Genomic DNA, 15,852 nt, shown 5'->3' with positions numbered 1-15,852 from the left:
TAGTAAACTTCAGCTACATCTTTCCCTGAAAAAAAAGACAAAACAAGCAATCACAACCATTCACACAGGGCTTTCCATGTCATACGTGTTTTAATTTGCGTAGTCGTGTTGAAAACAGACATGATGTGCAGAGGTAAGAGATTGTAAATTCCAAACGTTGGACAACACAGTAAAGGAAATGACATTCTCTTAAAACTGGACATGTGAGGGGGAATGTCGAGACATTTACTATCCAACTTCATAACAAAATCCACACATTTTAAAGACTTGACATGAGGCATTTCCTGTCTCAAAATGACAGAATGACGGGCTGCCCGTTAATCGGCGGTTACTGTATCGATCAGATTGGTTTTCACTGACGCTAAGAGAAGATTTTTCTTTCTCTTTTGCATATTGTCAAACACTGACATGTAAAAACTTTCTGTGGATTTGTCTTTAGAGAACTGCATGTTATCTGGAATTTACTGCATTGTGCAATGCCTGAAGTAACAGGATCGCCAGGAGTTGTACAGAGTGGATTAAACCAGTAGACATGTTAAATTACAATTACTAGGCAAGTCAGATTTTGTTATACCATGCTATGGTGGAACATCACAAATGGACAGACAGAAATGCACCATGTAGAAAAGGCAAGAGTGTCATTGAGTATAAGGAGGTGCAACAACACAATGTGTACATCACCTTTCTATCTGCTGCGTTGTGTGTGTTGCACCTCTCACAATGAGTAGGACTGTTCTGTCAGATGTTCTCTTACAGTTGTTACACGTTACAAGTGGAACCAGCCGACATCTGATAACGGGCAGAGAGTTTTGATGCTTTCAAAAGCATAATTCCAATAACAGTAACGTCTACGTGATCATTACTCAGACTGCAAACACATACAAAAACCTCTTGTACACCCCCTTTTTGTAGAGCTATCCACCTGTACCTTCTGTCCCCTAAGGAACACACAGAATTTATATCGCTATAAGCATATATTAAAAAACAAGAAAAGAAAAGAAAAGAAAGGAAATTAGGACAGTGCTCCAGGAAATCAGTCTCTGCAAGATGGTGGAGTAAGGAGAGACAGCGAGAGAGCGGTGATAATTAACACATCCTCCTCTTCTTCCTCCTCCCGTCTGATCAGCTGACCGTCGACGCAGGAACGAGCACGACCAATGCGCAGCCTTTTCCGTTTTTCTTTGCCTTTCTCCCGGGTCTCTCTGTCTCTCCTTGGGAGCTGCCCCTCTCCACCGCTGACAGCAGCTCTCAGGCTTGGGTTGGGCCTCCGCATTCGTCACATCTTGCCCGGAGCGGGAGGCATCATGCCCGGCATCCCACCAGACATCCCGGTGTTGGGCCCCAGCAGGATCTTGAGGGGAAAGGCGACAGAATTTGAGTCATTTATCAGCACCAGAATTCGTTTTCTCTGACATGCTGTTTTGTAAACACTTTTATCCATGGACCTTACAGGACCTCCCATGTGTGTTTATAAAGTTTGGGCGGCCCCAGGCAGAACCAAGGCATTATTACTGTCGTACTCTACACACTGACCTACACAGGAACAGACACATTCTGTAATCAGGACAAGCACAGCACACACTCTGCGAGCGCAATCACAGCAACAGTTTATTATTCTTGGTGAAACACAGTGCAACAGTTAACAGTATTTCTGTAATTACCCTCAAAAAAACCTCAATCTTACTATGTTATTTAGTATCATATTCATGATCTTGAATGATCTTGATATGAATGGGTTTATCCGCCTTATTCTGCCATGACTGAACATACTTTTAATACCAATGGGCAGATATTTTTCATTTAGAAAAAACGAGACTTCAACAGCCAAACGAGACTAAATGACATGTTATGATGCAGAATTTTTACAGTGCAGTGCATTTAGGTCACACTGCCCAATTACAAACAAATCAGGCTGGTAGGGATCAAAGCAAATCCAATTTTAGTTGCCGTTACTGCAGGTGGAGTATCTCTGCTTTAGCTAACAGGGATGAACTTGCCTGCACACTGTAATGTAATTACCTTCTCTGGAGTTCATAATACATTCATTGCTCAGCTCAAAGTCAACTTTACCTCACTTTACCCTGATTTTTTTTAAATGTCTTTTTTTTATTTTCTATGTCTATCTGTCACCTGGTGTTTAGTGGATGTACAGAACGGCACACACCTGTCTCTGCTGTTGTAGCTGCTGCTGCTCCAGCTGTAGCCGCTCCGTCTCAAACACAACAGGAAGCACCAAGATCATGAAGGAGGTAGTGCCCACCCAGAGCGCAGAGCGGGAGAAACTGCAACAGACACAAACACACACAAACAAAAATTTAAGTGAGATTAGAGTAAAGCAAGGACAAAGTTGAAAGCACGACTACTGTCTGGGTTAAAATGTGCAAGGCCAAGGTAATGAGTGAACACGTCAGGCTTCACCGTTTTGCTCAATGACACTTTGACAGGACAAATGGTGGTTTCTGGGTCTATTTTCGCCCAATGTGCATTCACATTATGGCAGCGGCATCACCCCTGCTGATCTCCCACTGCTGAAGATGCTTACCTGTACAATTTCTTGACCAGCGAGACAGAGCACTGCGCTGACACCTCGGCGGCACTGCGCACCGTGTCAGGAAACATCTCTGTCAGACCCCACAGCCGCTCCACCAGTGTCTCATCCAGCTGACAGAGGAACACAAACACCTCAACATTGATGATGTATTGATGCTTTCATAAGACATTTACACACAAGAGATTTTTTATTTACACACAATCAGTGGGGTGTAGACATGATGACCAAGCAGATAACACATAGGACAGTCCAGTAAGTTCAGAAACCACATCTCTTTACTGTAACACAGCCTTTAAAACCAGGGGAAGTCAATACTGATGCCATATAATGATGCTACAATATCCAAAATCCCAGATGATTTCCAGTCTCCTATCACAAATCTATTGGTATATTATCAGTTTATCAGCCCAGCACTACACTGAACACATTAGGCATTAAGCTAGGACTTTGAAAGCCACATGACAGTAACCCCGCTCCTATGGAAAGCTGACATACAAGAAAACAAACGCACTCTCTCTCATGAGCTTAATTACCTAAACAATGACTGTACCAAATGAGAAGCTAGGTTGGCTGCTCCCAGCACATTACCAATGGAAAGTCTGGACTGGACATTAATAAAACACGACCATGGCATGATGATACTATCACTACAGGAGACATGAAACGCCAAAAGGGAAAAAACGACAGGTTAACCTTCTGTAAGCTGCTAATACAAGCGAAAATCGTAGGTCGCTAGTTAGCTAACCTGAGCTAGCAGGTGCGTTAGCCGCAAAGCTAGCCAGATTTAGCTAGGGACTGGACACAAAACAGTAAAATTCCGCATGAAATTCGCATTGTTAGTTGAGTAAGCGTCTACATACATCTTCATCGTCATCATCTTCAATCTCGTCCTCGGGTGGCCGGGTTGAAACCAGGCCCGCGGAGGGGGAGAGCTCCTCGATTCCGGCCATGGTGCCTGCTAGCCCGCCGTTCACTGCCTGCTGCGATCAGCAACGCAAACCGAAGAGATAAAAGTCCGTCTTTTTAAGTTTTTTTTTCACTGATTTTTCCACCGGCTTGCATAAGTTGTCAGTATTGAGAGGCGTGCATTGGTGCTGTACGTCCTGAGACAGCCTGAGGTCACGACAAAACGTGCGGTGTGTGTGCGATGGACGCCGGGAGCAGGGGTCACCCGCTGGTCCGTCAGAAACTTACTGCGCCCCCTGCAGGCCTGGAGGGCTAATTCCTGCTTCTTCTTCTTCTTCTGGGTGCTTTGTGGCCAGCTTTTAAAGATGCATACCGCCACTTACTGCACCGGAGTGTGTACAGTCATGGAGTTATTTATACACACATACTCGAATGAGAAGAAAATAAAGTTACACCCTATTCCCTGCTCCTGTCTGTGTTATGGACCCTATCAACCACTCTCTAATTTCCCTGAGGTCCTGTCCTGTGCTCAATATTTATTTTAAACATTCCTGACATGTCTTATGTACAAGATTTCCTCATGTCTCCCTCTCTGAATTTTTCCTGTTATTTATAAAGTGAGAACCTGCATGTCCAGAGCCTCAGTCGTGCACTGAAGTAACGATGTCTTCCTTTAACCTTGTTAACAAGAGCTGACTTCTGTGTATTATAGTGGAAAGCAGGATGTGCAGTCAGCAACATGTTCCTGACCCGGTGCAAATACTCTGGGTTCACTGGTGTCCAAAGTCAGGGCCAGGGCTCTCCAGGGGGTCATTAAAGGATTAACTTTACTGTTAGCTTTATTTTCTTTATTTCTTTTTTGTCTTTATCTTTCAACATCCCTCTGTTTTCCTCTCTACTGTGTTTTGCATCTTTTGTATTCCTGTCTTTACCTCATCTTCAGTTTATCTTAATTCAGCTTTTGTCTGTCCTCTCTGTCCATTCTCTAACTTACAGGCAAATGGGCTGTTCAGTGCCACTCTTTATTTATACCGCTTTCAGTATCATGTCATGATGATACAGCAACTTTGGGGATATTGTGACATGATTATGCTGTCTGAGCTATCATAGTAAGCACTTTTCCATGTAAAAATAGCAAGAAACAAGGCGTGAAACATGTTGAGGAACTGCCTAATTTAAGGACATTGTAAAGAATTTTGACATTTTAAGAGTTTTGTTTGACATCTAGACCAACATTACCATTTGGTTCAGTGGGATGAACGTTAATTTAATTATTTAATGTGTGATTTCATATAAATGAGGCTTATTGTGATATATATAAACACTGAAGAAATATCCCTTGGCTCACCGCCTTGGTATTAAGGGTAAGAGTTTGGCATATGACAAAAATATTTGTTCAAAATACATTTTAAACCAAAAACGCATGCCTCCCAATACCCATGCACTGCATTCAGTATATCTGCTATGTCATCTAAAGTACATGTGCAAATAGATTTAGAACAGTTTAAGTGTAATCTGAAATATTATCAGTGAACATCAAAACAAGTGCAAAGGTACAGCTTTAAGGTGATTTCTGCAGCGTCTGAGAGATTTAATGCACTTTTCAGCGCCTACAGCCCTCTGACTACAAACTATGAGTGTGTGTGCAGAGCAAGGTCATTATAGTTAAATAAAGCTAAACTAAAAACTTAAACTAAGTGTGAGGAAACATTTTAGTTAACTGAAATAAAAATAAAAAGCAGACTTTAGAAAAAAAAAAAAAAAAAAAACACTAGCTGAAATGATGTTGTGCTCTTCCAAAACAAACTAAACTAAAATTTAAAAAAAATATATACAGAAGATGTGATTAGTTTGCGTGTTTAGACTGTAACACCTATTCTGGACTTCTTACATCTTCCCCCTGATATTACAATAATAATAATAATAATAATAATAATTAAACCTAATACTTAAACTAACACAAAGTAGCCTAATCTTAAAGCAAACATTTGTAAACAATAAAAAAAACTCAACTGAAATGAACAAACCCACTCTGGCAACTAAACTGAATTGACAACTATAAAATAAAAATAAAAAAAACATTAAAAAAATACCAAACTCTGGTATGGGGACACATTTTTCTATGGTAGTATGTGATTTTTCTCCTCTTTGTTTTTATTTTTCAGTGTGTTTTCAGCTGTTTTTACCACTATGGAGTCCCTCAGAGGCTATACCAGTTTCTGGGCTTGTTTTTGGCCACAAATAGCTCTCAATAATACCGTTACTTAATAAAATTAAAGCAGAGTGGCTGTGTAAGCGCTTCCAGTAAAAGTGTTTATCTTTTTTCCAGGGTAGTTGTTGTGGTTGGAGGAGGAGGAGGGGGGCGGCTGCCTGGTCATGGAAAAGTTTCTGGGATGCAGGGATTCCTTGTTTACATCCTCCCGGAGTGCGCCGAGGGGGCGGGGAGGCTCCGCCCTCATTCTTTGGGCCTTACGTCATTGTCGCTTGTGTTTTTTATGAATGAAAGAATCCAACCTCAGAGAGAGCGAGAGAGAGAGAGAGAGCGAGAGAGAGAGAGAGCGAGAGAGAGAGAGAGAGCAGAGTAATTCCGGGAAAAGGCGGACTGACATTTTGTCGCCGGACTTGCTTCGACACAGTAGGTCAATTTTCGTTTTTATAACCCGTTAAAGCGTTAAATTCACTTTTACTCAGATAGTAGACAAACACAGCGCGGCTTGTTTTTGCTTACAACCTCCCAGTAAAGGCCCAGTAAGCGGCAGCTGTTGGTTTTAATCCGCTTTAGCTCGTCAGAAACCGTTGATGCTAAACTGCTGCTAGCATGTTGTATTTTTCTCTTTAGCAGCTTCAATTAATGCCTTAACGTCTCAGATGTTGAGGCTGAATCGTCACCGCTTGTTATATCTATCAAAGTTTAACCATTATAAAACACAAGGGTGCTTTCTTATGTCATTTTGGATCTTTGTGTTGCCAGACATCTTCAACAAGATTAGATTATAATCTTGCTAAAATGGATGTCGTGCGCACTTGTGATGGCTGTTTACTACGGCGGTGCCCTAGCATGCTACTCCGAGTTGGCCAGCTCCTTCCCGTATAAGGACATGGGTGTTGTAGAGGGAAGGGAGAGAAATAATACTGTTTCATATCTGGAATGGGTTATATGTGTGTGTGTGTGTGTGTGTGTGTGTGTGTGTGTGTGTGTGTGTGTGTGTGTGTGTGTGTGTGTGTTAGCATGTTTTAGTCACTGTTGAAAATAAATGGTTTTGATGGCGTTTAGCAGCATTATAGCGTTAAGTTGAACGGTTGTCCCATGTTGCTTTCGTTTTTTTTTTTTTTTTTTTTTTTGACACGTTTAGCAGCACTATAACCGCATTTAGCGTCTTTTTAATGGGTCGAGGCGGAAGCAAAGGGTGTATTGGGTTGTTTGCTGATTCGACAAGTGTAGTGACAATTGGCCAGGGCTGGTAGTCCTCCGTGAGGTGCGGTGCTCTTGGCGGGGCAGGCGGGTTTATTGCTGAATCACTGTGACTTTATGAAACGGTCACCTCGGTTTAGCGGCTGCCGTCCTGGTTGGACAGCAGCTTCGCCTTCCCACGCATGTCGGGAAATGCGATTCTGGCCCAGAAAATTACAGGCCGTTAAAGCAGGTGCTGTTGAAAGAAAAAACAAAAACAAAGGGTATACAGTAAAAGCTCATGTGATTGTTGTTATGGAGCCTGGCTTTAACGTGACATGTGATCCAGCCCAGGAATCCTAAACGTCGGATCAGGCTGACAGAGGAAATGGAGTGCTGTCTTAAAAACCCATGTTTCTTAACTTGTTTCGTTTAAGGATGGAAAAATGGACTCACTCAAGTATCCCAATTCTTTTTATAGCCAGTTTTTTTTTTCTGAATAGGGGCTAAATTATACTCCAAAGCTAGGCTACACTTTGATGAGGGAAAATCTCCTATGGGTATTTTTAAAGGGGTTTATTGACCTCTGACTTCTAGATATCTGAATGAAAATGGGTTCTCTGGGCAGCCATGGCTCTCCCCTTTGCAGACATGCCCACCTTATGCTAATCCCATGCAATCCAAATGTGTTTTTCTGGCCTACAAGAGGCCAGAAGAACAAATGGTTTGTTTGTGCAGACTGGGACCTAAACAGTCTTGGAGCTGCATCAGTTGGCTTTAACTGGAAAGCTGAGACTCTTGTGGATTCAATGAGCCACACTTGATTCATGTGTGATGATGTTAGCCCCCATAGCAGCCATTTCACTGGGACCTTAAAGGTAATCACAGCCACATGAAACTTTACAGCTGCAAACTAGAGAATAATTCCAAAAGTAAAAATCACAATAAATTGTAATATCGCATCATAGTACATGTTGAATCAGCACCCAAGTGTTGCAGTGGTATTGAACCAGGAGGTAGGCATATCGTTCCAGCCCTACAGTGCTGTGTGTATTGTAGAACTTGTTTGGTTTCTTAATTTTGCTGACTGGTCCATTAGGGAGGTTGTCAGCAAAACAAGCCTTGACTTTAGTTTTATGTTTGCAGGTAATATTCAGTAAAAATCTTCACAGGCTCCTCGTTCCTGACAATGTGTTAAAATGACAAGAACACCCTGGATGCAAAAGTGTGATAACCTTTTTATAGTTGTGTTTATATTTAACTTTTCACTCTCTGAAGCACGTGCAAACCTAATTTGCCTTAACCTGAAAATCAACTGGAATGATTCTAATTAGATCAATTAAAACCAGGATTTCCCTGAAGACTTGTCTCTCGCACAGTGTATATCTGTACACAGAGACCAGTTTTGGTGAGAGGGAGCTAACCAATCTTGCCCAAAGCTGGTCTTTGGTTAGCAAAATGTTTGTTGTTGAAAGGTTAAAAGTAGGAGGGGAGGATATAAATAGATGTCAGAGATCTTAAATATACCCTGGGACACAGTGAAGACTATAATCAAGAAGTGGAGGAAATGTGGCAGCACCAAGACTTCGCCGAGATCACTTTAGATTTAGCTCAACAGGGAAGTGACCAAAAGTGCAACAGAAACCGTAAAAAACAAGTGCAGGACTGTATGGTAGACTTTGGCCACTGTCTATATCACATGCAACCACACATGTCACTGTTTCATGTACTTTTCGCAATTCTGGATATGAGGTAAGACGGCCAGACAGCTGCTTCTCTCCAAGAATAATATCAAATCCTATATTAGCTAATCATGGAGACAGGGTTTAAAAAAAAAAAAAAAAAACAACAGAGAAATGTCTTTCAGGGTGTGATGAATTCAAGGTGGAACATTTTCCTCTTAACTTGATCTTAATTCCTAAAGATATTTTTGGTGCTTAGCCAGCGCAGCCTGTCAGCCAGAGAACACAGCAGCTTCTGTTGAGTGTGGTGGCAGCATCATGCAACAGGCCTGCTCCAGGGGTCTGCTCAGGACAGAGGGGAAATTAATAGCAGTCCCGATAAGAGACATTTTTAGGGGCTAAAACTCCAAGTTAAATTACAACGTCATTTTTCAAAATGACAGTGATGTGGAGAGGACGGCCAAATCAGGCAAGGAAAAAATGGCAGAGCAGCTGGGAAAAAAATGGCAGAGAAGTTTGGCCAAGTGAGCGCCTGGAGCTTTATTCCACTGAACTTAAATGTGGTCTGACCAAAAGAGGATTGTGATTTAAAAAGTCCTCATGTAGTCTGAATGAGGTTGACCTCTTCTGGAAAGAAGAGTGGGACAAATTTGTTGAAAAACAGAAGCGCTAAGTTAGCAAAGGTCTGTCCTAATAGATGCAACTTATTAGCCTGATGAAAGTGAATCATTGAATTTAAAGGGTGTTCACACTTTTCCATTTTAAATTTGACAGAAATGAGCAATGTTTTGTTTACTCTGAAACAAAAACGGACAAAACATTTATTCCATAGCCTTTTAATTAAAACCTCAAGGTAATAAAACCTCAGAAATTTGAAAATGTTTGTACATTCTAAACTTAATATTTGTGTTTTGATGTATTTTTGTTTTTCACCACATAACTTTCAAGAAAGGTGCATCATTGATAGTAACATGGACAGTGGGGGTGATCCACAAACTTGTATGTTGCACAATTTGCTTGTCATTAGTTGGCCTTGTGGTGTTGACAGTACTGAACCGTTGATGCGTGTTTGTTTGAGGAAGTGTTGTGGGAGTTGGTTAGGACACCTGCTTTGAGCAACAAAAAGGGTGGACACATGATGACTTCCTCTCGCTATTCCAGTCAGCAGAGAAGGCGCGTCGCTTTCAAAACCTGATCCTCCTTTCATATCAAACCAAGGATTTTAATGGGAGGCCAAATTTGGAGAAGCATGAATGATCTGTGGGTTCTCCTTTTTCTTTGCTCCCACATGACTGGCCATCTTGTGAGCGGATGGTGGATGTCAGGCTAGATGGGGAACAAAACAGCGTGATGTTGTTAATCACATGTGATAATGAACCTTTTTGATTCCTTTTTTTCTTCCTCCTCCTCCAGAGTGTTTATCTGTGTTGACTGGTGTGTGGGGGAAAAACTGAAGACAAAGTCAGACCATGACGACAGAAAGAAACAGCAAAGCCCTGAAGGTGAGACAAGGCCAGAGCCACCAGCCAGCGTTATTATTTCAAGGACAGAGACCTGGGTTCATGGCCTCGGCTATTTTTGTAACTTGGGGGGAAAAATAATGTTGACAAGAAGCTAACATGATTCTCCTCCCCATAAATGACTCTTTCACTAGGAGTATAACGATTCATTCATTGCATCAATGCATGCATTATGAATTTTGATGAGTCAACTGCATCGATCTGCTAAAATAAATAAACAGAATAAATCGCTTTGAATAAAAATGCTTTAAATGAATCATTTATGATTCTTTAAAAAAAGATATTATTGTTCTCTATCAGAGCCCCCTCCACCCCCACCCCACACACAATTCAGAAGACAGGAAATGGGTAGTCATACATTACTGCATTATTGAATCCTTGACTCACATTGTTTTTTTTTTTTTTTACAAACTTGAATTGAACCGTTTAAAAAAACTTGTTGTTAAATCAAATCACCAACCTGTGAATAACAATTGAATCAAATCTGTAAATGCTAAGACCTACACCTCTTTTTTACTCAATATTACCTCTTTTCTCCACTGCTTTTGTTTGCTTCTTTTGATTCACACACACTCATTTTTACATTTTACACTTTTCACCACTTCCTTAATCTCTCTCCTCCCCCTTCCTGTGCCCCCTTCTCTCTCTTCCTCTCTCTCTCTCCTTCAGGTGAAGAGGGAGTGTGGTGAGAATGTGCCCATCCTGTCGGACAGCGAGCTCATGTCCCTGTCCGTGCGGGAGTTGAACCTTCACCTGCGCGGCCTTTCCCGCGAGGAGGTCCAGAAGCTGAAGCAGCGTCGGCGCACCCTGAAGAACCGAGGCTATGCCGCCAGCTGTCGAGTCAAACGGGTGTCCCAGCGCGAGGCCCTGGAGCAGCAGAAGAAGGAGCTGCAGAGGGAGGTGGAGAGGCTGGGGGCCGAGAACGCTGGTATGAGGAGGGAGCTGGAGGGCCTCGGCGCCCGGCTGGCCGCCCTGCAGAGGTTCGCCCGGGGCCTGGAGGCCGGCGGGGGCAGCCTGCTGGCCACCGCCCCGCGCCTCAACACCGCCTCCGTCATCACCATCGTCAAGAGTCCGCCACAGCCGCAGCCACAGAGGGAGCAGGGGGCGTCCTAGGAGGGGCTGCTGGGACGGGACTGGGGAGGGACACACAACCTGCAATGCAAACACACACACACACACACTCATGCATACATGCATGCATACACACTCATTTTATACACATACAGGGGAATAGGAGGAAGGTATTAATAGGCACTTACTAAACACTTTTTTGCATTACGCCTCATTCACAGTCCATTACACTGTTGGATTTTTGAAATGCAGGACATTGTTCACTCCAATGGGAGAGCAGCAGCAGTGCGGCGCCACCTAGTGGAGAATGGCTCCTCTGACCAGAAAGTGACTGACATGTTCATGTTACTATTTGTCTGTTTCTCAGCAGGGTATCTCAAAAACTTTCTTTCCATGAAATTTGGTGGACCCATAAGGTTTTCATAGGAACACTTGGTTAGATTTTGGTAGTAATCCCGCTTCGGGATTTTTACTATCCAACAATGTTTTCTTTTTAGTCATAGTTATAAAAACTAACAGTGATAGAGGCTTGATTCCAAATCCTGTGGTTATGTCTGCATGGCTCAAAAAACAAATCCACTTTAACTTAAAATTTACAGAACAGTGACGTCTTTGGATGTAAGAAAGTTGTGCAGTTCATTATTTCTAGGGCTCTCTGACTGTCTTCTTGTAAATGCTGGCCTTATGACACTAACAAAGTGTCTTACAAATTTGTTCACAGAATATTATTTAGTCTTGTTAGTACTGAAAAGTTTAGTGATGGTTGATTTTTCATGCTTGTGGTATTTATTATCGTGGTCGGCGAGTTCAGTTTTTCAGGAACAGTCACTCTGAGCCAGTGCATTGCTCCAAAACTCTTGAGGCGAATTTTATCCGATGCATCAAGTGCAACAGGTTTGATTGTGAATGAGGCGTCACGCAATGATACTCTCCTAAAATCCTGGGCAGGTCACCGTAGCTCTTGGCGCATTTCGGCCCAGTCAGCGCACACCTGAACATACAAACACACACACACGCACAAAACCCTCAGTTTCATCCTCAGATCCACACACACACACACACACACACACACCAGGGCATGGACAGAGTCTAACTGGACCGGCGAAGCGACCAGAGGTCTATCTCCTGCACCGTCCCCTCGACAAAGCCAGTGGTGAAGCTGGTGCTGTGTGATTGTGAAAGGCCACGGCTTCCCTCTGCTTCCAGTCTGTGGCAGCTGACCAGCCACAAGATGCCGAGACTGGTCTGGGGCCCGCTCCGGCCCCAACACTGTCTGCATTCCCGACGCACATCTACACCTGAAGTCAGCGCGTTTCGTTTCTCATGCCAACCCATGCAGATTTGTCTCCACGGCAACAGGGCAGCACAAGTGGCACGGAGTTGTAACTTTAGCTTCATCACCTAGTTTAAAATCTGTTTTGTTTGTCAAGAATTTCATTGAAACAGTGAATTTCTCAGCAGCCTGTACTTTTTTGGTTTGTTTTTTGGGGAACCAGAAGCCTTTATTGTCTACATTTTTCTACCTGAGGATTGTCCCAGTTCACTCTGTCTGTGAAGGGGACTGTAGTGTTAAACAGCTGGTTTAAGCATTTCTCACATTAATCCAATGCCTGTAGTGCATGACTGGAGCTGAAAGAATGCAAACGTCAGAGGGAAAAATGGCTAAAAAAAAAAAACGACCTGCAGCTCCTTCCTCAAAGCTCATGGCCACACATTCTTATTTCTCTTTTTTTTTTTTTAATTTGTTATTTCAATAGACTGTAGTGCTGTCAGACCTCTAATCCTCCATGCTCCTTTCACTACCCAGAGGTATTACTGTGCTCAAAGTTTGCAGCAGTCTGTAAGTGGCTTTTTTCCCATCTGGTTGACTCCCAACAACAGATGTTGGTCATTTTTTTTTTTTTTTCTGAAACGCGTCAAAGCAGGGCTGCATCTGGTAGGAATTACGCTAAGAGTCGATGCAGATTCTCTTTATACATTACTATTATCTGTTCGTTTTTTGTTTTTTGTAATGTTTGTACGTACCATTGAGAGACGAAAATGTTGAGTGACATTTATCAGAGCTATATTCTATATTTTATTTGTATTTAAAAATAGATATTACAAAAAAGACAAGCTAACGAGTGCTGTGATGTTTATGTATGTTGTCAGAAGTACTTGCATATATGACTAGTTTGGGAATATTCTCACGTCTGATTATTGTACTGTGTGATGAGTCGACGATGATCATTTTTCAAATTGTTAATTATTAGCTACGTAGAAATATGCTAAAAGCCAATGGCCATATTGCTGTATGATGATTTTTCTTCATTGTGTGTGTCTCTCTCTCTCTTTCTCTCCCTCTCTCTCTCTCTCTCTCTCTCTCTGTGTGTGTGTGTGTGTGTGTGTGTGTGTGTGTGTGTGTGTGTGTGTTTGCCATGTTTGTACTGGCTTGTCATAGTGGCTTCTTGGAGGGATATTATTTTTCTATGATGATGTGTGTGTTATTTGTGGAAACTGTTTTAAGGTCACTTTTGAATTGGCAGGATGGGGCAAGTCCACAGGAAGTTAAAGGAAAAATAGGGAGGGAAAAAAAGGGGGATTGAGAAAGGTGGGAAGAAGAATGAAACATGGAGGTAGAGTTGTGGAAAGATGGAGAAAGAAAGTGAGTAAAGCAGGAAGAGAGAGAGGAAGAGAAGGTGGAAAGGTGGTGGTTAATTCACTTGAAAACCTTAATCTGTCATATTTCTGTAAAAGCTGTTTTAACGAAGCTCCAGTAGGCTGGGATTAACGGAGGACGAGGCCATGGAATAGTGCTAGCAATATTCTTTAAAAAAAAAAAGCAGGCGTCGTAACACGTTATATTGTGTTGACAAATATTTCTAAAGACATGAGGCATATATTTAGCTATATGAATATCAATGTCGCAGAGCATTTATTCTCAGTAATATTTTAACGTCTCACATCTGTCAATGTGCTGGATGTTTTGTAATAACGCAAAACAAAAATGGTCTTTGTATTTATTACATGTATTTTTTCTATGGTGAAAATTTAAGTACATTGTCTATTTTATATATTAATTAAAATAAATGTTGTATATATTGTACATAAAACGGTGTTGCTTGTGATGTGGGTGTCAAATCGGACTTTATTTACACTTAATAATCCCCTGTGGATCAAAAGGTGAATTTGAGGGGAAAAATACTGAAAAATAATGAAATGCAACAATTTCCAAGGTGAAATGAGGTCGTCCTGATGAATAATTTTGCTTATTTGTGGAAAAACATGCCATGTATTGTGACTAATTTCACACTAAGGAAGTCAAATTTCAAGCCACAGGCAGATTTGATTCCCCTGCATCATGAATGGAAGGAGGAGTCTGCAGGTTTTCATGCAAACTGAATATGACCGCAGCTCATTTCACTGATGAGCCCCTGCTGGGTGAGTCAGTGACACTATGTGCTCAATGACACATGCTTTCCTTTCCTTAATGACTCGGTGACGGCAACACACGCCACAGATCTGCCATGGAGATCCTCCATCACATCTCCAAATGGTACCAAACAGGTGGGAAACTGGATGATAATGTACAAAAATGATTAGTTTCCTACTTCTGAACAAGAAATGGGCATCAAGTTTGGCTCAGTGAGGAAAGGAAGAAGACTGAAAGTGATTAAAACATTTTTTTTGTGCAACACTGGGTTTCCCACCTGCCCTACTTCATATTCTCTAAACCAGGAGATTCAAACCTTTCATGTTGCAGAGCTCTATTTGAAGTGTCTATGCTCTAGGGACCCTGATATGAAAGAAAAAAAAAAAAATATATATATATGTATGTATGTATGTATGTATATAGATAGATAGATAGATAGATAGATATATTAGGGGTGTAACAGAACAATAAATCCACAGTTCAGTTTGCTCTGTGGTGTTTGGTTCATAGTTTTGGTTTCAGCCCATTTTATTTTGTACATCAGGGAGACAAAACTCCAGCATTTCCCCTCTGTATTTTGTTTTATTTGTAAAAATAACCTTTTAATTCAGAGATTTGATAGCAATATAAGAAATCAAATGCTGCTTAGACTATTTACAACAAACAATAGTTTCACTTTTAATTAATTCATCAGTTAAGTGCCTGGTTAGATGCCTCTGATACAGTGCATGTGTCTGACACTGCACTTTGTAAGGTGTATTGTGGATTATATGTACAGATATTGTTTACAGATAAGTTTTAAATTATTCAGATGTGATATTTAGATGTGATATTTGAACAATGACAAATAGATTCCAAGTGGTTAGAATACTGATCTATCCTTGATAAGTGATTGGTTATCATTATCACTCATTAATTATTTTTGTATTTTAAGTGAATGAAATTACATGATTTATTTTGCTGAAGGAGCCCATGTTGAAAGCCAGTGAGCTCCTGTTCTTCCGGCCGTCTGCTCCCGTGTGCGTCTCAGAGCCTTGAGCTGTGGGCTGGTGTCATTAGACACTGTATGTGTGTTCTGACTCTGCGCTGGGTGACTAACTTTATGCCCTGAACTAATGACCTTTCTAGAAACTCCTACAGTTTTCTGCAGGGCCGCGTTCATCTGTCGGCTGTGGTTGGCTGTTTTTTCCCCAAGAGAACAGGCACCAAAGGGCAAATCACAACTTTAGTCACCACGTAATGTACTGATCTGGTTCCTTTCATCTGTCTGCAGGAAGAATTGTGTTGACATTTAAGGCTCTGCGTCAAACATTTTAACA

At 41.7% G+C, this 15,852-nt stretch overlaps 2 protein-coding genes across 3 annotated transcripts; one reads left to right on the top strand and one right to left on the bottom strand.

Moving 5' to 3' along the window:
- Window positions 1-59: 59 nt before the first annotated feature.
- On the bottom strand, window positions 60-3,746 carry tomm22 (translocase of outer mitochondrial membrane 22 homolog (yeast)). Its single transcript, XM_030078646.1, has 4 exons — window positions 3,412-3,746; window positions 2,543-2,661; window positions 2,165-2,282; window positions 60-1,351 (listed from the first exon to the last, which is right to left on the bottom strand). Exons 1-4 carry the CDS (start codon window positions 3,499-3,501, stop codon window positions 1,277-1,279), a joined length of 402 nt encoding a protein of 133 aa, XP_029934506.1. The 5' UTR covers window positions 3,502-3,746; the 3' UTR covers window positions 60-1,276.
- A 2,113-nt stretch (window positions 3,747-5,859) lies between these two features.
- Window positions 5,860-14,228, top strand: maff (v-maf avian musculoaponeurotic fibrosarcoma oncogene homolog F). Of its 2 annotated transcripts, none has more exons than XM_030078644.1 (3): window positions 5,860-6,096; window positions 9,944-10,032; window positions 10,720-14,228. In XM_030078644.1, exons 2-3 carry the CDS (start codon window positions 10,000-10,002, stop codon window positions 11,161-11,163), a joined length of 477 nt encoding a protein of 158 aa, XP_029934504.1. In that variant the 5' UTR covers window positions 5,860-6,096; window positions 9,944-9,999; the 3' UTR covers window positions 11,164-14,228. The 2 variants fall into 2 exon arrangements, with proteins under 2 accessions (XP_029934504.1, XP_029934503.1); XM_030078643.1 differs by having other exon boundaries at window positions 5,861-6,092.
- Window positions 14,229-15,852: the final 1,624 nt, after the last annotated feature.

Source organism: Myripristis murdjan, chromosome 19 (genome assembly GCF_902150065.1).
Source record: "Myripristis murdjan chromosome 19, fMyrMur1.1, whole genome shotgun sequence".
Taxonomy (NCBI): Eukaryota; Metazoa; Chordata; class Actinopteri; order Holocentriformes; family Holocentridae; genus Myripristis; species Myripristis murdjan.
This window is presented reverse-complemented; position numbering and strand designations above follow the sequence as displayed.